Below are 21,319 nucleotides of genomic sequence, written 5' to 3'. Positions count from 1 at the left end.
CTCCTGAATCTCTCTGACAGAGTCTGATCTTTCACTTCCAGCAGACAGAGGAACAGACTGATGGATCTTTCAGTGGAGAGTCCATGCCCATCTTTGATCTTCTCTTTAATATATTGTGTTGTTCTCCTGATGCTCTCTGAGCTGTTCTCTGTGTGTGTCAGTAGATCCTGTAAGAGTCTCTGATTGACTCCAGTGAGATGCCCAGCAGGAACCTCAGAAACAGATCCAGGTGACCATTCTCGTCTGTCAATGGCTTTCATCCACTACTATTTTAAACACATTTCTTGTAGAAACAAAATTCTTCAATCCCTTCACAGTATTATTAACATGAAGTAAAACATAAAGAAGCAGCGAAAAACTCTTGTACACTCAGATGAATGAAGCTGTAGACTTTCTTCTGATGAATCACAGATTCCTCCTTAAAAGAAGTGCAAATCCCAGAATACACTGAGGCATCAGTGACGCGTCTATGCCGCTTTCAATCAGGTCTTCCTCATAGAACATCACATTGCCCTTCATCAGCTGCCTGAAAGCCACTTCCAGCAAGTTTCACAATCACATCTCTGCTGGACTGCAGGAGTTTCTCTGGATCTCTCTCTTCATACTTCTGGTTCCTCATGTTGATCTGAATCAGCAGGAAGTGGATGTACATTTCTAGTCAGAGTTTGAGGGATTTCTGCACCTCAGATCTTCTTCAGGAGCTTCTGAAGCTACAGTGGATGAGATCCAGCAGAAGACAGGGATGTGACACATGATGTGAGGCTTCTTGCTCTTCTGATGTGTGAGATGATCCTGCTGGCTTGATGCTGGTCACTGATTCTCTTCCTAAATATTCCTCCTTCTGAAGCTCAGTGAATCCCTGAATTTCTGTCAGACGGTTGATGTATTTGGAGGGGATCTGATTGGCTGCTGCTGGTCTGGAGGTGATCCAGATGAGAGCAGAGGGAAGCAGCTCTCCTTTCATGAGGTTTGACATCAACACACTCACTGATGAAGTCTCAGTCACATCACAAACTTTCTGATCATCTGAAAACATCAGTGTGATTCTGCTTTCATCCAGACCATCAAAGATGAACACAACTTTACACTCTCATAAATCTTTGAGTCCAGATCTTGAAGTTCAGGATGAAAGTCTGGCAGAAGTCTGTGAAGACTGTACTGATCATCTCTGATCAAGTTCAGCTCTCGAAATGGAAGAACAAACATGAAATCTACATCTTGATTGGCTTTTCCCTCAGCCCAGTCCAGAATGAACTTCTGCACAGAAACGGTTTTTCCGATTCCAGCGATGCCTTTAGTAAGAACAGTCTTGATCTGGTCTTTCATCACATCCTGGTTCAGCTAAGGCTTTAAAGATGTCATTGCAGTAAATAGGAGTTTGCTTGTGGAGTCATTTTGCTTGTGCTATTTTTTTCCATCTGTAAAACTCCTTTGGCTGTTCTTTATTCACTCCTTCACTCTCTCCTTCAATGATGTAGAGTCGTGTGTAGATCTCGGTTTAGGAGTGTTTCACGGTTCCTGGGAATTTCTTGTCTCCTCATATAACTGCTTCATACTTGTTCTTTAAGCTGGTTTTGTTGTGGTCTATCACTGGCTGAAGGTCATCATACACTGACTTCGTAGGATCTTCAGTCTCTACCTGGATGCATTACTTGGATTTGGAAATGTGCAGTAGCCAGAAAAGATAATTACATAAGCTTTCCATGACTCTTCAGAAACACTGTGTCTACAAAAAAATATTGATATATCTCCTCGATATATCACCTGTTCTTACCCAAAACTCAGATGAGAAAGGACAATTTGAAATTGCATCATATGACCTTTTTTTAAGGGTGACTGTAGATATGTTTCTAGATAGTACATATTACATGTTTAGGGCCCAAGCATGCGATTAGGGTTGGATTGATTAGAGCTTTGTTTAGGTTTCCGGGCTAAACTATACAGGACATCAGCACCCAGGACCGACTCAGAAACTGCCTACCCTGGCATAGACTATTATTCTCTTCTCCCAAATTAATTGCAGTTTTGAGGGTGGGCCTAAACATGCTTGAAAACTCACTTGAAACTGCACATCTGATATGGTTAATAAGTGGGTGGTGGTAAAATGGCTTGACAGCACCCCTTTAAAATTTTAATGCAATGCTTTCCTCAAGCTAGGTTTCTCCAGTACATGTATAAAATTTAGTACACACATGTAAAACCAAACACCAATACCAACCAAAAAAGTCCTCAGGCACAAAGTTCGAGAAGTGAAATTAATTATAAATTAATTCTAAATGAATTAATTATAAATTATTAGAGCAGTACTCATCATAATTATCTCACCATATATGAATACAACTAATAGCAGAGTTTTAACACAGAAGTCAAGAGCCAAACTAAATCTAACATGACAGTGGCATTATTGTAAACCAAAAAAGCTATAAATACAAAGTTTCTGATACTCTGTAACTCTCAATAAGGGCAGGTGTTCATCATGTTCATGGTGTAACAAAAATACAGCATGACTTTACTTCCATTCCCTGGACTATCCACCTCTGTTTAAAGGTACAACTAGAGATAAAATATAGTAACCACTCCAGCTACAGCCATTTGTATTTTTTTCTGAGAGTGTTCAGTTATAATAGCAGCTGGCAGCAGAAAGTTTGCTTTTATATAAATGTGAATTTGTCATATTCTTTCTATATTTAATACTGCATATTGTTGACCGCTTACAGTTTTCCTAAAGCCACCAGGGGCGGTAAGCCAGGGCTGCATGCAGCTTTCATTTTGATTACATTTAGTGTTATTTAATTTTTAAAATAATTCAACCTTAATTAAGAGTAAATTGCGTGAATGATGATACTCACAGAGGGTCAGGGTCACTTCATTATTGAAAGCTTTGGGTGGGTCCATACTTGCTATGCTGGGATCAGGAGACTTTGATCTTGATCTCCTCCTCCAGATGATGCTGCTAAAAGACAAATAAAGGAAAAGAGAAATATACAGCATTTTGTGTGTTGGCAAAGACTTCAGTGCATGTTCAGTGCAGCAAGTGTCAGTAGGTGGCAGAATTCAAATTCTGTACAAATGACTTTCAAATCCGGAAATCAGGTCTGCTTCTAGTCAAACATGCTAGCTAGTGCTGCAGGGACATCGATAAGATTAACCCCTTTAGGTATCGAGTTTTGGTGAAGAAACAACGGAATGTTTTAAGATACATTTTCTATGAAGAATTATAAACAGCATGTATTTGAGATAAATATTTTTGTCACTTTTGATTAACTCAATGTGTCCATGCAGAATGAATCGCTAATTTCTCTATTTTACAGTCTGATGCAGTAGTAGCTTTGCATCACGGTTATAAATAACATTTTAAATGGAAAACACTTTAAGTTAAGTGTTGAAGTATTTTTGATCAAATAGATTAGAGACTTTCCAACAACAACAACAACAATAATAATAATTACTCAAGGAAACTGAAAGGTTAAGGAATTGATTTTGAGCTTATCTGTAAATGAAACCACGAGGCAAAGCTCACTCTGAACGAGGCCTTCTGGAACATACTCTAAGTCACTGTAAAAAGAAATAAGTAACAGCAGAATGTAAAATTACTTAGTGTCTTACCTGGGGTCAGAGGTCATGGGAGCATCACTAAATTTAGAAGGCATATTCTTCATGAGTCATTCTCATCTTCTTTCTCCTCACAGAGACTCATGGCTCTTGCTTCAAAAACACTGTTTAGAGAACATATATGGTTTTAATATTTTCAGTCATCTCATACTGTGTAACACATCGTCATAGTTTTATACGTGAGACTGAACTCTCTGATGTGAACTAATAAACAAGCACATGGTGCACCTGGGATCTGTATGACAACACCAATGCCCGTTGTGTTCTGGGAAACAATGTCTCATGCAGTGTCTTTATAGATCAAATTTTATCAAATGTAGCAGGTAACCGGGCAGTTCAGGCATAGTACCTAGTTATTATGTAGTTATTGCAATTACTACAATAACTAAAATGCATGTACAAGAACATAACAGAGTACTACCAACAGATCTTTCAAAAAAGCCCGAAGGACTTGATTAGCTGGATCAGACGTGTTTAATTGGGCATGAATCTAATCTCTGCAGGGCTGGGATCCTCCAGGAGTTTGACACCTGTGCTTTAATACCAGTTGCACTGCTCAAATATTTTGACACAACACTGTTACTCTTAACTGTTTAAGTTCACTTAAGACATAACTGACAGTAATTACGCAGAAAAGTCTCCCAAGACAAGGTATGTGCACACAACCCCGCTTACAAGCACAGACAGGAACCTTAATGACATTTCAGGCCAAAATCCAAGGACTCTGTTAGAACTTTATTAAAACTACTTTGCAGTGATTTATTGTTGGATATATCTATTTCCTTTGTGCATTGGCTTAGAAGATGAAACATTGAGAAATGCATTTTGAAATAATATAATCATGGTAAAATGTATGTATTTTAATAGAATTCATATCGAAAAAGGTCTCTGAGAAATGTTTTAACATAAAACACACAATTTCTAAATTTAAAAACATTGCAATACCATGTATTCTTTCATCAATATTAAACAGATTTTTAAATAATTTAAATAGCATTTACTCTGATCAAGGGTAATAATAACTATTATTATTACTGTTATTATTATTGTTATTTAATTGTTTTTATTAATTTTTTCCATTTGTAAAATGATGGCAAAAAACATATAAAAATGACATTTGCATATTGTGACATGACTTCAGGAGGTTTCATCATCCCTCAAATCAGTAAGCCCTTCCCTTTGGATGCAGCTGAGCCAATGGCAGTCGAGTATCCGTTGTATGGGGAGCAGAGCTCTGTAGGATTCAGTGCCACAGAGAAACATCGGAAGATTCAAAGCTTGCATATTATTCATTAAAAAAAAAAAAAAATGTCCTAAGCATTCAACCAATGAAGACAAAAATGTAAATTTGTTGGGTTGTCATACAATTTTCATCTGCTCAAGCAGAACATAGATAATTATAACATTAATATGATTCCACGCTATAGTGTACAAACCTAAATACATTAATTTAATTTTACCCTGTGGTTCATCAACAGTGTTGATCTGGGATGCTGTCATCCATGACATAAAAATCACTATTTATTTATTAATTTTTTTAAACAAAGCGTTAAAACATGTGAGACTGCACCCAATAAAGACAATCAAGATGAGACAAAAAAAAAAAAAAAAAGTCAGCCACCCTTTTAATTGGCATGTCGTCACCCTCCAGAATTAGGAAGTTAATGTGAATAACAAATATACAACTGTGAAACAGGAACAAAAACATATATAATTTTTTTTTAATTTACATAGCGAGAGAGTTTAAGGTGCCTTTATTTTATGAACATTAAAAAAAGTAATAATGGCGCTGTTTTTTTTGTACAGAGCTGAGCTTAATAGTGAGTTCAAAGTAAAAGCAGACGTAAACATACAGTTAAAGAATGTACTGTGTATATTAGTGTCGATCAAATTATTAATCACGATTAATCTCATCAAACGTACAAGAGTATATTTATTATGTATATACATATATAAATAAATGCTATACATAGGCTATACCTTTATATATGTATATTCTTATATTTTTACATGAAGATTTCATATTTAATGAAATATACGTCGAACTTTCTGAACTCATTTTCAAACTCATTTCATTGACATCTACTAAAATGATTTAAAACAAATACACGGAAAGATTTTAATCTATAGTAGAATCTAGGTTATGTATAGGAACTTGAGCGATTATCAAAATATACTTTTCAGTCACTGAGGTGCTAACTGTCTAAATGTAGAGATGCGGGATTGAAACACTACATAAAAGACAAAAGAGCAGCTTACCGAAAAAACAGACAGACGTTTAAAGCCTGGAAATGGCGTCTCTCCCTTCACCTCGATTACTTTCACTTCCTTATAGTCACCTGCTGCAGGTGAGTTGTTTACTTCTTTCCTCTCTTTGTCCCTCTCGTGGCACAGATCACTATTACAGTCTTACCAAGCCTGAAGGACTGGTTCATCAGCTGATTTTTGTTCAGAATATTGGTTTCAAAAGAGCGGAGAAAGCAATGTCAATGTAGCCCAGAATCTGTGTAAACAAATTATATTTTATGTGTTTATGATAAAAAAGATACATATTGACATATTGACAAATTAACAAAATTAGATTCCCAGCTTCACAAACATTAATTTAATTCACAAATAAAAATGTGATTTGAAACGACAGCAACAGCCTGGCATTCATTTGTGAAGCGTGTCTCATGTGTTTGTGAATCTCTGCACAAAATTGCTCTACAGTCAGGACGGGAGCAGATTCATTTTAATGCATTATTTCAACGCTGTTCAAATTGAGCTGAAACCTGGGGTATGGTTCAGAACGGCAGACGGTGAATGAAAAGAAATCAAATGTCAGTGCTCCTTAGCTCCGCCCACGACACGCCTCCAGGAGCTCGGGTCTCTCCGGAGAGAATCGTAAAGCTGTATCTTTCTTTTATATATGATAAAACTAAAGAGTTTTGGAGATATGAAGGATGCAGTGATTAACGTGAGATTGGGTGAAACTTCGTCTGTTATGCTTCTTTTAAGAATCAAGAAAATGTAAAAATAAGTAATTTAACAAATTACATGAACTGTCAAGGGAAGCAGCTCTCCTTTCATGAGGTTTTTAAGTTAAGTTACATTTTATTGTTTCTTTTTCATGTACACAGATCCATCTCGTTACAGTTTTTCACTGGCTTGTCTCTTAGACTAGCGCATAATTCGTTTAAGTAAAATACTTCATAGTGTTAAAATCAGATACTCTAATACTTTTACTGTAGTGGAGTAATTTTTACTTTAAGTACCTGTACTTTTACTCAAGTATGGTTTTTAGGTGCCCTTTTACACTATTGCTGAGAGGTCTGAGTGTTTTAGCTGACTGCAACAGACAACTGTGGTAAACTAACAGCCATGTACTTTTGACCTGCCCACATTGGTCACTCTTTCCTAACAGAATCACAGAATATCATGGCAAAACAAAAATGGCTGATGAGCAGGACTCCATTTCTTTCCAGAATAATGGTTTATGTTCAACTGCCAGAATAACTTTATGTGATGGTATCACTTTTATCTGGGGTCTCTCCTCAGTCGTGGTATTGTGGATGAAACAGACTACAACCACCACCACTAACGACTTCGAACCCACATATATTATAAATAATAGATTCATTTTGATTCATACTCTGAAAAACATAATGCCAAGGTGAACTGATGAAACATCACCCCATTTATTTCTTAATAGGAGACGATTCAAAGATCTCTTTGTACTTTTATTGTATGACTTAACAATCAATTATCTCCACGTGTCCGAGCATACAGGGATCAATTTGTTTTTCAATTACATAGATATGATGTTGATATGTTCAGTTCAAGCACTAATAATAAATATGACATTATGGAAATGTCCAGGAAGGGTAAATTGGTTTGCTTTATTTCAGCTAAAAGTCAAAACAATCTCTTTAATTATATTCACCCCACATGTGACTTCAGTATGAATGCCTATGATTAAATGAATAATTTAATTTTTTTTTTCACTGATTACTAAGTTGACTACTGATTAATAATTAGATACTATTTATACTGTGTTAGAGGAAAGAAAAGAAGAAAAAATGTGACAGATTGTTTGAGATGTCTCAGTTGTTTCTCACATTGTTTCATCTGACACAAGAAACACTGAAGAATCAGCATAGACTGCAATCCCAGCGTAGAGGGGTTGTGAATGTGGTGTTGAATGTGTGTAAGTGTGTGAGTGTGTGTGTGTCAGAGACGCTGAAGAAGGACAGAGAGCCGGCCGACCAGTCCAGATACACTCCTACTATTATATATATTATATATATATATTATACTATTATATATATATTATTGCTCACATTTCTGTGCCAGATAGTGAATTCATTAGCGCAGCAGTATAGACTCCAGGACTTGTCGTTGTATCCAAACCAACAATCACTCCCACCTTTCCTTCTAATGCCTTTATATGACACTACTATTTCAGCACCCTTCCCGCTCCATTCAGCCTCCCAGTAACAGCGTCCAGACAGACTCTCTCCACACAGAACCTGCTCACAGCTATCGAATCTGTCTGGATGATCCGGATACGACTGCGGCTCTGTCACGTGTGTGATCTTCCTCTTCTCTTCAGACAACACGAGTTGAGTGTTTATGGTGTTCGGATCAAGGGTGAGATTATATACATCTGAAAACAGCAAGAGAAATAAACAAAGGATAGTTTTAGAACTCTCTCTCTCTCTGTGTGTGTGTGTGTGTGTTTGTGTGTGTGTGTGTGTGTGCACTTGTTTAAAAGTATTTGTAAGGGCCAAATGTCCTTACAGGGAAATATTATAACAATCAACTAGTAAGGACACTTTTTGGTCCATACTATCTAAAAAGGCTTATAAATTGGCCAAAACACATTTTTACCTAAAGAGGTCATGAACTGAGAAAACAAAATACCATTGATCTTTTGACATAGAAGAGATCATTGTACTATTTTAAAAAACATTCTGTAAGTTTCAGAAAATTAAAACTTTAATCATAAGTCTAAAAACTGCTTATATTGAAGGCAGACCATTTGTAAAATGTTCTGCTACTAAATGTCGCTCTGAAAACAACAGGAACTTGTTTATGAAAAAAATGCATTTGCTTTGCATTCCTTCTCATCGCAACATTAGGAAAAAGTGGATGAACTTCCAGACTGCATCAGTAAGAACTTTCTTTACAAGAAGATTTCTTTACAAACAGGGTAAAGAATGTAGGAATTTCAAAGAACTGAAAGACAAATGCTGTGCCAACCATACTGGAACTATTCAACTATTAGCAGAGCAGAAAATAATGTTTTTAGATAAATCTGGAAAACATTATATTTGAGTGAAGAGAACAGTACAAAATAAAACAAACAAAAAGGCAGTTCATGAGCCTTTTGAATCTAGTGTTTTGGCTATGTTTCTGTGAAGAGTAGGTTTAAAGGTTATAGGTTGGGTTATATATGTTTAACTTGTGTTACAGTCAACTGAAGTCTATGCAATGTACTTGATAATATGGTCAAAGAAATGTGTGTGTGTGTGTGTTGGGAGGTCAGAGAAAAGACCTACATTTTCTCAGCCCTGGGGTGATTCTTAAATGTTGTCCATTATCCACACTAGAACAGAGATAAATAAAAATCATGACTAAATTATTAATCATCAAAACTTTAATGAACTAATAGCTACAGAACACCAAAGACACAACAGCTCAAAAAAACCAACAGCACTCCTAACTGAGTATAAATCCAAGAATAAGTGACTAAACAAAATAAATATTTCAAAAATTCTGTTAAAAATGAAAAGACTCAAAATAAAGATACACATAAAGATAGATGTTAATATATGCATAGCAGAAAATATATTCTGAAGCCTTAGGTGAAAACAGTAAACAATGCTGGCGGTGACTGGCCAGCACTGGTTATCAGTATTAGTAAACTTGAGTGAAACCCTGTTACAGTCCACATACTTCAGAATCTGCAGTTTATAGTTGGGATCCTCCAGTTTGTGTGTGAGCAGCTTCATTCCTGAATCTCCTGGGTGATTGTGAGATCCAGCTCTCTCAGGTGTGAGGGGTTTGAACTCAGAGCTGAAGACAAATAACCACAGCCTTCCTCCGTCACCATACAGCCTGACAACCTAAAGATGGATTTAAAACACAGACACACACACACCTTAAATAATTTTACAAAGGATGAAATTAAATAAGACATTAAGGTCCAGCCACACAAAGCCAGAGCTTTCCCTTTCCAATCTATTTTTCCCTTGTTCTCAAAAAACCTATATAAAAACAATATTATCTCAGATTTCTATATTAAAATACCATGAACTTATAAATGGTTGTGGCCTTTTAATTATGTTTTTCCTGCTTCTGTTCTTCTGCCTTTTTTGTTTTATTGACCTAGTTTCCCATTATGTCATACTGTTTACCTGTGTTCATTTAATTAAAGGAATAGTTCACACAAAAATTAAAATTAGCCCATAATGTACTCACCACAAAACCATTCTAGGTGTATAAGACTTTTTTATTTCTGACCAACACAGATGGAGTTTTTTTAAGCTCTTCCAAGCTTTTTAATGCTGGTGAATAGTGGCCATGATTTTGAAACTCTTTAAATCAAATATATCTGCAATGTAAAACTAACCCATACATCTCAGGGGACAACATGAGCCTTTTTGAGGCAGAGTTTTTGTATAGCAAAAAATATATACATAATATATATTTTTTTAATTATAAACTCAAATCACTAACTTTTGTTCCTAAGAGTATGAAAATATACCAAGAAAAGTGCTAAGAGTTCTAAGAGTGCTCATTGTTCAGCACGGATGTCTCTGCTTTACAACAGCATGTGCAGCTACAGAGATAGATTTAACACAGGTGTTCATGACTGGAATAAACATATGGCAGGACTTTTAATTTCTGAGCATTCATGATATCCATAATCAAATGTGACATACCTCAGTATCGGCAGCTGACAGTTTGGACTCTTCAGTCCATCAGAGAGCAGCTTCACTCCTGAATCCTGCAGGTCATTGTTACTCAGATCTAGCTCTCTCAGGACAGAGTTTAGGGTTTGTAGAGCTAATGATACAGTTTCACAATGCTTATCTGAGAGATTACAGCCAACAAAACTGAAAGAAAAGAAATTAATTAACCTTTCTATACATGTCATTTAAAAATATAAAAATATGTATACCCTATACCTAACCCTAATGTAAATGTATTATAAAATAAAGCAATTATACTTAAGATAAAATATTTGCCAATAGAAACTGTAATTCTATTAAGAAAAAGATTTTCACAAAGATTCTTCACCCACATGGCTTTTCTGCAGTTGATCACAGCTGGTATCAGTCTTCTTCTGCCCTCATCTGATGTGTTGTATTTCTTGAGGTCCAGCTCATCCAGTGGCTCCTCTGACATCTGAAGCATGTAGGAGATTGTAGAGCAGTGAGCAGGAGAGAGTTTCATCTCTGAGTTTTTTTCTAATTTCACAAACTCTTGAATCTCTCTGGACAGAGTCTGATCTTTCACTTCCAGCAGACAGAGGAATAGATTGATGGATCTTTCAGTGGAGAGTCCATGTCCATCTCTGATCTTCTCTTTAATGTACTGTGTGTTTCTCCTAATGCTCTCTGAGCTGTTCTCTGTGTGTGTCATTAGATCCTGTAAGAGTCTCTGATTGGACTCCAGTGAGATGCCAAGCAAGAACCGCAGAAACAGATCCAGCTGACCATTCTCACTCTTGAGGGCTTTATCTACTGCATTTATATGTAAATTATGTATAACATCACAAAACTGCAATGTGTCTTCTGTTTTTATTACATAATGGTAAAACACAAAGAAAGCAGCAAGAAATTCCTGAACACTCAGATGAATGAAGCTGTAGACCTTTCTCTGATTAATCACGGACTCCTCCTTAAAGATCTCAGTGCAAATCCCAGAATACACTGAGGCATCAGTGACATCTATGCCGCTCTCAATCAGGTCCTCCTCATAGAACATCACATTACTCTTCATCAGCTGTTTGAAAGCCACTTCAGCAAGTTTTACAATCACTTCTCGGTTTGACTGCAGGAGTTTTTCTGGATCACTCTCTTAATACTTTTGGTTCCTCATGTTGATCTGAATCAGCAGGAAGTGGATGTACATTTCAGTCAGAGTTTGGGGATTTCTGCTCTCAGATCTTCTTCTAGGATCTTCTGAAGCACAGTGGATGAGATCCAGCAAAAGACGGGGATGTGGCACATAATGTGGAGGCTTCTTGCTCTTCTGATGTGTGAGATGATTGAGAGTGTTGTTTATTGGAGGGGATCTGATTGGCTGCTGCTGGTCTGGAGGTGATCCAGATGAGAGCAGAGGAAGCAGCTCTCCTTTCACGAGGTTTGACATCAACACACTCACACCGATGAAGTCTCAGTCACATCACAAACTTTCTGATCATCTGAAAACATCAGGGTGATTCTGCTTTCATCCAGACCATCAAAGATGAACACAACTTTACACTGCTCATAAATCTTTAAGTCCAGATCGTGAAGACTGTACTGATGATCTTGGATCAAGTTCAGCTCTCGAAAAGGAAGCACAAACATAAAATCTACATCCTGATTGTTTTTTCCCTCTGCCCAGTCCAGAATAAACTTCTGTACAGAGACGGTTTTTCCGATTCCAGCGATGCCTTTAGTAAAAACAGTCTTGATCTGGTCTTTCTCCTCACATCCTGGTTTAGGTGAGGCTTTAAAGATGTCATTGCAGTAGACTGGAGTGTCTTGTAAGTGTTTTGTTCTGGCTGTTTTCTCCATCTGTAAAACCTCATGTTCTTTATTCACTCCTTCACTCTCTCCCTCTATGATGTAGAGCTGTGTGTAGATTCTGTTCAAGAGGGTTTCATTCTTTTGGAGTTTCAATCCCTCAAATAATCTCTCATACTTGATCATCATACTGGTTTTGTGTTGGTCTTTGAGTCTTTGCAGGTTTTCTTTCTCAGTATATGTTTCTGCAGGACTGCTTTAGGTTTGTCCTCCTGATGTGGGTCTGACAGTGGAATGTAGATGATGGCACAGATCTGATCACAACATACAAAAAAACACACAAACAGCATTACATTACACAAGATAGTAAATACAATTTCAATTTAAAGGTTTATAAAGACTGGAATTATCTAATATGCATGGGACAGCTCATTACACAATTTCAGACCTCTTGTAATAAATAAAGATAATTATCTGAATATGGATAATAACAAGCATCTGATAAATATGGATAATTATAATCATCTGAAACACGAGTTAGATTAAACAATCTTTTGTGTACTTAAAGAAGCTATCAATTCCTGTTTATAAGTGGCTTTAACAAGAAATAAGCATGAACCTCTCCTGGGACAAGTCCTAGGTGACAAGCCAGAAAGAGAGCGGTCCATCCCCTTTGAAGAAAAATATATATGAGGTTGTGACGTCACCCGGTGCGGTGCAGCTGAGGCCCCACCCTGGAGCCCCACCAACTCCAGGAGTTACCCCATGTGTCCAAAGGAGCGATGTGGGCCCAACCTTCCGTGGGCTCACCACCTGCATTGTGGTTTGGGCATCAGCCGAAGGCGGAGACCCTGGCGACCCAATCTTCGGGAGCAGATTCTGGCTCTAGGGACATGGAATGTCACCTCTCTGGGGTGTAAGGAGTTAGTGCGAGACGTTGAGAGGTACCAACTAGAGATAGTCAGGCTCACCTCCACGCACAGCTTGGGCTCTTAAACCCATCTCCTCATAAGGCTTGCTCATAGTCCTCTAGCCTAGCCGCCATGTGTTGGAGTTCACCCTGGTGAGTGAGAGGGTCGTCTCCTTGTGCCTTTGGCTTGGGAATATGTCTCGTCCTGTTATTTGTGTCTAGGGGCCGAATGGCAGTGCAGAGTATCCGGCCTTCTTGGAGTCTTTGGGTGGGGTGCTGGAAAGTGCTCCGACTGGATACTCTGTCAATCTGCTAGTGACACCTGGAGGGGCGTGATTGGGAGGAACGACCCCCCTGATCTGAACCAAAGTGGTGTTCTGTTGTTGAACTTCTGTGCTAGTCATGGTTTGCCCATAACGAGCATCATGTACAAGCACCAGGACTCCCTGTGGCTGTGGTCAGTAATCACCTTAGTGGTTGTAGATGCACAGTTATTGTAATGCCAACTTTACTGTTTTAACCCTTAAATCCTGTTTACACTTAGCATTAATATATATTTGTGTGTGTGTGTATGTGTGTGTGTGTGTGTGTACAACAAATATACCATGCTTGGTTTCTTTTCATTTATTTTGAAAAGACATAAGTACAGATTTTATTAAAACTATTAAAACACATTGAAAAATAATAATTTCTGTCAGAGTGATCTGACCAGCACACAGAATATAAAGAATATCACATACTTCATTAGTCAAATATCCACGGCAGTCCTTAAGATACCAGCACATTAACACTGCATTATTATATACAAATATTAGAGTGAAATGTTTTCTCATTTAGCCATTCAGCAATTTTGGGGGGGGGGGGTGGAATGTTCTATATTATTCCCCTCTGCAGAAATTGCTGTCCGCTACTATAAAAAAATTTAAAATCATGTTTTCCTCTTAGGGATCCCCGTCCATCTTCGGCCCTAATATACATACTAGAAGCCTCACTGAACCGCCATGTCGGAGCGGTGTATTTGAAGTCATTCACCATACTGTAGGTTCACACAGAACTGTAGCATCTTTTTAAATGTTCAGTGACTCCTATGGTAAATAATGTCGAATCAAAATAATATGGCAGACGGCTTACGTATCTCAGCTCATAGAAACAGAGGCATCTAGTTATATATTCTTTGAATTGTCCTAACTCCTACCTCAAACTCAATATGCGGTGCATTGAAGAGAACATCCACTATGGTTTCAGACGTCACTTAAAAATGGCCATTTCACATACAGCCCAGGTGTGGGCTGTAGCTAAACTGTGCAGAGTGGCCACCAGGAATTGTATTTAAGACCACTGTGTTAAATGTATTTACATGTTTTTTCATCTTCAGATTTTCATTTTTTTGTGGACCTGAGCAACTGATGTGGTGATATTGGTTCCATCTGCTCCTCCGACCAACACATAAATACATATAATATGAATTATATTGTATGTATTTATGCAATTTTAGCCCCTAAATCTAACCAAATGTGCCAGAAATCAGAAACACCATGAAACACCCCGAAACACTATTTTGGAGGTTTTTCTTTTGCTGCATTAGACAACAGCAGCATCAGTATCCAGCGGGATAGCCGTAATTCCTGTGGTCAGATTCAGCACAGATTTTGTCCCCCTCTCGTCCAATTGCCTGGACCACTGATAATGCAGTATTGTGATATATAATATGATTCTTCAGCCTCAGCCCATCAATTACACTCTGCATTCAGAAATAAAACACATAGAGATTTTTTTTATATAGTTATAACTTTTCTGACTTTATAAATTTGATTTATATGACAAACCTTTGTTGTCAAATGTAAGAATCGTATACCTTATCAAAGTCTTTTTCGACATTTGTCTCATTTATTGTGATCTGAACTCTGGGCTCTTCAACAGCTTTCTGCAGGTCATAGCCAAAGAAAAGATAGTTCAGGATCACCTGAGATAAGAGACACAGGGTAAAACGGTTTTTGGATAAAAGACAAATACATTTAAAAATGACAGTAACTTCTTAAAACATATACACTTAGCCACTATGTTTTTTCATCTTCAGATTTTCATTTTTTGTGTACCTGAGCAACTGATGTGGTGATATTGGTTCCACCTGCTCCTCCGACCGCCATTTTGACCTTTCCGTTGTGTTTGTCCACTATGATTGTGGGACACATTGACGAAAGTGGCCTTTTACCTTTGTCAAAACAAATATTATTTTACATGTAAACAATTATGTTTACATTGATGTTTTTACTTTCTTTATTTCTTTTTCTTTACCTGGTTTAATTAAGTTGTTTGGGCCAGGTCCACTTATCATCTCAGGATCAATGAAATCCCACATTTGGTCATTAAATATAATGCCTGTTGAGTCTGACATCACTCCAGAACCAAAACTGTGAGAACACAAGATATCCAGACTAGCAAAGAATAGCAAAGCATATTCATAAAATTTGTTTGTTTGTTCCTTAGTGTCTTTCACACAGGTCCTAGGCAGTGGGACGAAATCACCGGGCCCCACTATCACCACCTTTATCTCCACTAATGATGGTCCTGGTGAGATATTATTTTCTTTTGAATAAATCTTGTAATCATTGCTAAAGACTATATTCCACCATCTTAAGATTTTGGAGGTAGATGTCAAATTTCTGACTGCTCTTGCTGCAGATAATTTGGAGTGACAGACTAAACTACTGCCTCTGACATACTTTCAGATTTCCAGTCTGTAATGCTTGTCGAGGCTCTGAAAATAATAAACATACTGGAAGTTGAGCGAGTTTCAATGATTCTCTGACAACTTCTAACATGTTCAATATTATAGATGGAAGAGCGCTCAGTAAATAAAACTGGGTGTGTTAGAACAAGACCAAGATTACGAAACGCTGCTCTCTTATATTTATCTTACTAGTTATTGATACTGCTGGTGACGGCCACTGCACTCCCATCTTCAGCAAGGACAGACAGGTGAGACGTGCCATGATCAAAGGGTACACCATCGCTGTCCTCCTGCTCAAAGTAGCTGATTTGTTTGATGTCATCTTTGATCTTACTCCTGATCTTGTTTGCAAGGCTCTCAGAGGTCATATCTTTGACAATCTGTGAAATGATATTAAAAAAATTTGTAAATATATGAACACCAGCAGGCTTTGAGAAAGTGACGTCTATCATAACACAAGATACTCCTGTCAGAACAGATGTGGCAAAAGGTTAAAAGAGTTGAGAGTTAAGAGTTGTCTCAAAGGTGAAGTTCACCCAAAATTGAAAATTCTGTAATTTATTCACTTGCATTGGCTTGATGTCTTTGACAGAAGGTGTCTTGAGATATATGACGTCATGTTACCGCTTCATGTTTGGTTCAAATATTTGGAAAGGAACGTCAGTAAATAATAGTATGACAGTGAAGAAAAGCGTAAACAAGACAGGGAACAATGGATTAGAGTGAGTGGAAGAGGATCAGCAATGGAGGACTCAAACTGGGGATTCCAGGATTTTACCAACAACACAATTACTTCAACATATCTGTGGTATGTCTTTGAAACAGTAAAATGATCTTTTTTAAAGTATTTTTGGGTCAACTAACCCATAATAGCCTGCAGATATCTGATAGAGGCCCAAGAAATATATAAGTAGATCTGAATTCACCTCAGTGAGGTCTTCATGCAGTGGGTCTCCTAGTTTACCCTTTTGGACATCAGCGAAGCGGAAAGCCTCTATCATGCGATGATAGGTCAAAGTCTTGTTCTTTGTTGTGGAAACACTGCTTTTTGAGATGTTGTAACCTGAAAATTAATGTGTGATTATTTGAAGTGAACCATAGAAAATTGTAAAATAATTACTTAAAGACTAATATTAAATACACAGACAGATATAAAAGTGTTGCTTTTCATACTGGATGGTATGATCTTAAAATTTAAATGGTGAACAGATGTCTGGAGAAAACATACACTGTAAAAATAAATGGGAGTTAGTACAGGAGGTGGAGAGGTAACGAATAGAGATAGTTGGGCTCTCCTCCAGCCTCGGTGGCTCAGGCATCTGTTCTGGGCATGTCCCACCTGAATATGTATCCATCTTTGCTTTCATCTTTCTATGCTCACGTGCATACTGTAAAATGTTTATTTTCCACAACAAGACCAAACATGTGTAATCTCTTCAGACCATTTCATTTTCTGCTCAAAACCCCTATATTAAACACTTCTCTTACAGAGAGCTACATACCCGTCTTTCACCCATATACTAGCTCGTTGGTTAAGGGGTATGATTCTTTCTTAAGGTTCATTACGGAGGAAATCAGAAATATAAAGTCCCACTGTAACCAGAAGGTCACGGGTTCCAGCAGGGATTGTAGGTGGTTATCTACCAGGGTGGTAGTCCCTGGTGTGGCTAAGGTGAGACCCATGAGATCCCCCAACTGCTCTCTGGGAGCTGCAGCATTGGCTGCCTAACAGGTGCATGTGTATGGTTGTTAGCTACTCGCTGCTGTGTATTTAACACAAATTCCAAGCATGGGACACCATACATAGCCACAAGTCGCATCCTTTCTCATTCATATCGAAAACACTTAAACAAGTTGTTTCACAAGTATCATTATTAATTTTCGGGATACTAACTAGTCAATTGTAAGTTGCTTTGGATAAAAGTGTCTGCTAAATGAATAAATGTAAATGTAAGTATTAGAAGAATAAAACAATAAAAATTACACAGATGCACATTCACTGACCTTTGAGTATGTTGAGTATCAGAGCGAGCACAGGTCCACCGAATGGAGCATCAGGAACATGAAATGTGTAATTCCCCACAGTGAAGTTTAATGCATACTCATTCAGCTCTGCCTTATAATTCATCAGGTCCTCACGCGTTATTATCCCTCCTATATCACAAGAAAGAAAGATTCAGACACGTTTTCATGCTTTGATCAAATTAAGCCCCTAGACCACTTAGATTTGAATAAAGTCAGAAATTCAAGCATTAAATCAGAAATGTAAGCAATAAAAACCTGCAGCCTTGATATCATTCAGTATATCCTGAGTCAGTGACCCTTCGTAAAATGCATCTGGTCCTTCTTCTGCTATCTTCTCATAAGTGTGAGCTAGTTGGAGAAATCTTATTGTATCCTTTTCCCTTAAGATTCTTTTGTTGTCCGAGCCACAAAAGACTTTACTAGAAAGAAAAGAAAGACAAGAACAGAAGCAAGATGATGCTGTCAAAATTAAAGCGCAAATTATTTAGAGACCCGAGCATAAATAATAACATATTGAGGATAACCTAAATAATTCAGAGAATTTTTAACAAACTTTGCCTAGTTTTTTGAAGTTCACAAATGACTTATTCTTACCACAATGCTGCATTATTCAGAATTGTGCCACTAGTCTCATTAATGGCTAAGGATAAGGCCTTGCCAATCTGAAATCCCTTTCGTGCCAGCTTTATACTGGGCTCAAACAGCTCCTTCCATTTCAGTCTCCCATGTCTTTTGTGTGCTAACTCAATCCCACGCAGCAGTCCTGGTGTACCTATAAATAATCCTACCATTCATTGACAAAACACAGAGAAGTGGCTCATTCGAGGTTCAAAATTGCAAGAAATCATCAGATACATTTACTTTGCTATTTTAATAAATCACAGCAGCTCTTGTGAGCGCTAATGTCTGAGTCTGTGCTGTAAAACCATTATAGAAACTGGATTTGGGTTCATGCCAATTTTTACGGTGTACCTGCTTTTGCATTCTCTGGATGTTCTCCAAACATGTCCTGTGAAGCACTCAGTGGAGCAGTTTCTCTTGCATTAATTGTCTCTACCTTTCCTAAGCGTGAAAATGAAACTGTTACACAAAAAAGTAGTGACTAATGCCTTCTTCAGGAAGTTAACTTACGAAGCCTAAAAGAAGGGATCTCACCCAGAACTACCACCGAAATTAAAATGCTTGGCTGATTTCAACATGAACAAAATGAAAAACTGAACCAAAGGCCATATACTCAACATGGTTCCTTCACTTATTTTGCCACTTATTTTCTTATTTCCTGGCCAGAATTTCTTAAGATACTGCATATAGTATACAGTTCACTAGTCTAAGATGCCCTTTATAAATACGAGCACTCATAAGAGGCTTAATTTCTTTTTTCCTGAGGCTGTTGCTATTGTGGAAGACTGTTGTGGGAAGAAGTCTCTCAAAACTCTTGTACCTGTTGATGCATTATATATAGTGAAAACTGCTCCTCCGCCGATGCCCATGCTTTGAGCATTAACCAGGCTCACACACAGCATAGTAGCGATAGCAGCATCAACTACTGAACCTTTACGCCCCAAGATGTCCCTGCAAACACAAAGAGCAACAACTTAATATTACTGAGCCTCATCACTCATCCAAGAAATCTCTTCCAGAAACATAAACGTATTATTTGGAATCATACCTCCCAATCTCAGAGCAAGTCCCGGCATCCGATGCCACTGCTGCTTTAGCATAGCACTTATCAGAGGGTCTCAGAGAGTATATAATTCTGATTAACACCATCAGAGTCACTACAGTCAAAGTGGCAATCCAGCATCTGAAACATCACAATCAGAGTTATTGAGCTATGATACTTATTTTTCAGAAAACGTAATTCTGATCTGTGGTTTCTTCCAAATACTACAAATCCAGCTTATATACTATGTTTTATTTGTGTGCGCATGTGTGTACATGTGAATGTTTTATCACCTTTTACAAGTGAGGGAACTCATCATAGAACAGCCTCTGAAAAAAAACAAAAACAAAATAAACATTCCTCAAAATCTTTTATCTTTTATATTCCGTAGAATAATATATATTCTTCGTATGAGCAGGGTACTGAACTCCAGCTAGTCTCTGCAGAGCTGTGGCCCTCCAGGAATTGAGTGTGAGATCACTGCTTTAACCCTTTAAAGGTCCCCGTCAGACGTAGTTTATTGAGAAAAGACATTAGGTATGATATAGGTAGCATTTAGTTAAAGTATAGTCTGAGATAAAATATGTATTAGTAAGAACATTGAAGAACAGGAATGTTCCCGTTGAGTGCTGAGATCCCGACGCGGAGAGGAGGACATCTTAGAAAGATCTTCGCAGAAGAGCAGACTGATAAGATGGCTGTGTTTTTATAGTGAGCTTCTTGAGAGGGAGGTCTCCAGCTGTACGGGACTTTGTTTTTAATTCTATTTTATATTAGTATTTTATTTGTAATGTATTTAACCTATATATAATAAAACGTTAAAATATAATAAAGCATTAAAACATGTTAGACTGCACCCAATAAACATAATCAAAAAGTCATCTAGCATTTTAATGTGTCGTCACCCTCCAGAATTAGGAAGTTAATGTAAATAACAAATATACAACTGTGAAACATGAATAAAAATATATATAAATAAAATCATAATTTGCATAGGCCCGAGATATTAAGGTGCCTTTGTTTTATGAACATTAAAAAAATTATCTGTTTTTGTACAGAGCTGAGCTTAATAGTGAGTTAAAAGTAAAAGCAAAAGTAAACATACAGTTAAAGAATGTACTGTGTATATTAGTGTCGTCAAATTATTAGTCACGATTAATCTCATCAAACGTACAAGAGTATATTTATTATGTGTGTGTGTGTATATATATATATATATATATATATATATATATATATATATATACACATACAGTAGGCTATACATTTATATACATTTATATATTCTTATATTTTTACATAAACATTATGAACTCATTCTCAAACTCAATTTCATTGACATCTACTAAAATGCTAGATTTAAAACAAATACACGGAAGATTTTAATCTATAGTAGAATCTGGGTTATGTATAGGAACTTGAGCGATTATCAAAATATACTTTTCAGTCACTGAGGTGCTAACTGTCTAAATGTAGAGATGCGGGATTGAAATACTACATAAAAGACAAAAGAGCAGCTTACCGAAAAACAGACAGCAGTTTAAAGCAGTTTAAAGGAAATGGCGTCTCTCCCTTCACCTCGGTTACTTTCACTTCTTTATAGTCACCTGCTACAGCTCTCTTTGTCCCTCTCGTGGCACAGATCACTATTACAG

General features: G+C 37.3%; 2 protein-coding genes across 3 annotated transcripts; both read right to left on the bottom strand.

Annotated features, from left to right (window-relative positions):
* Positions 1 to 7,595: 7,595 nt before the first annotated feature.
* On the bottom strand, positions 7,596 to 11,748 carry LOC122361735 (NLR family CARD domain-containing protein 3-like). The gene is made up of 5 exons (XM_043262706.1): positions 10,904 to 11,748; positions 10,542 to 10,715; positions 9,553 to 9,722; positions 9,156 to 9,202; positions 7,596 to 8,260 (listed from the first exon to the last, which is right to left on the bottom strand). Exons 1-3 carry the CDS (start codon positions 11,602 to 11,604, stop codon positions 9,605 to 9,607), a joined length of 993 nt encoding a protein of 330 aa, XP_043118641.1. The 5' UTR covers positions 11,605 to 11,748; the 3' UTR covers positions 7,596 to 8,260; positions 9,156 to 9,202; positions 9,553 to 9,604.
* A 2,106-nt stretch (positions 11,749 to 13,854) lies between these two features.
* Positions 13,855 to 21,319, bottom strand: LOC122359083 (glutathione hydrolase 1 proenzyme-like). Of its 2 annotated transcripts, none has more exons than XM_043259357.1 (14): positions 21,187 to 21,319; positions 19,958 to 19,993; positions 19,671 to 19,805; positions 19,443 to 19,573; positions 18,974 to 19,063; positions 18,596 to 18,785; positions 18,257 to 18,420; positions 17,981 to 18,130; positions 16,903 to 17,039; positions 16,166 to 16,356; positions 15,541 to 15,656; positions 15,342 to 15,457; positions 15,101 to 15,169; positions 13,855 to 14,986 (listed from the first exon to the last, which is right to left on the bottom strand). In XM_043259357.1, the coding sequence occupies exons 2-14, from the start codon at positions 19,981 to 19,983 to the stop codon at positions 14,843 to 14,845; spliced, it is 1,659 nt and encodes a 552-aa protein (XP_043115292.1). In that variant the 5' UTR covers positions 19,984 to 19,993; positions 21,187 to 21,319; the 3' UTR covers positions 13,855 to 14,842. The 2 variants fall into 2 exon arrangements, with proteins under 2 accessions (XP_043115292.1, XP_043115210.1); XM_043259275.1 differs by having other exon boundaries at positions 15,101 to 15,208; positions 21,187 to 21,308.

The sequence above is a fragment of the Puntigrus tetrazona genome, chromosome 1 (genome assembly GCF_018831695.1).
Source record: "Puntigrus tetrazona isolate hp1 chromosome 1, ASM1883169v1, whole genome shotgun sequence".
NCBI classification, from domain to species: Eukaryota; Metazoa; Chordata; class Actinopteri; order Cypriniformes; family Cyprinidae; genus Puntigrus; species Puntigrus tetrazona.
The sequence above is the reverse complement of the archived record's forward strand: the minus strand, read 5'-3'. Positions and strand labels throughout refer to the sequence as shown.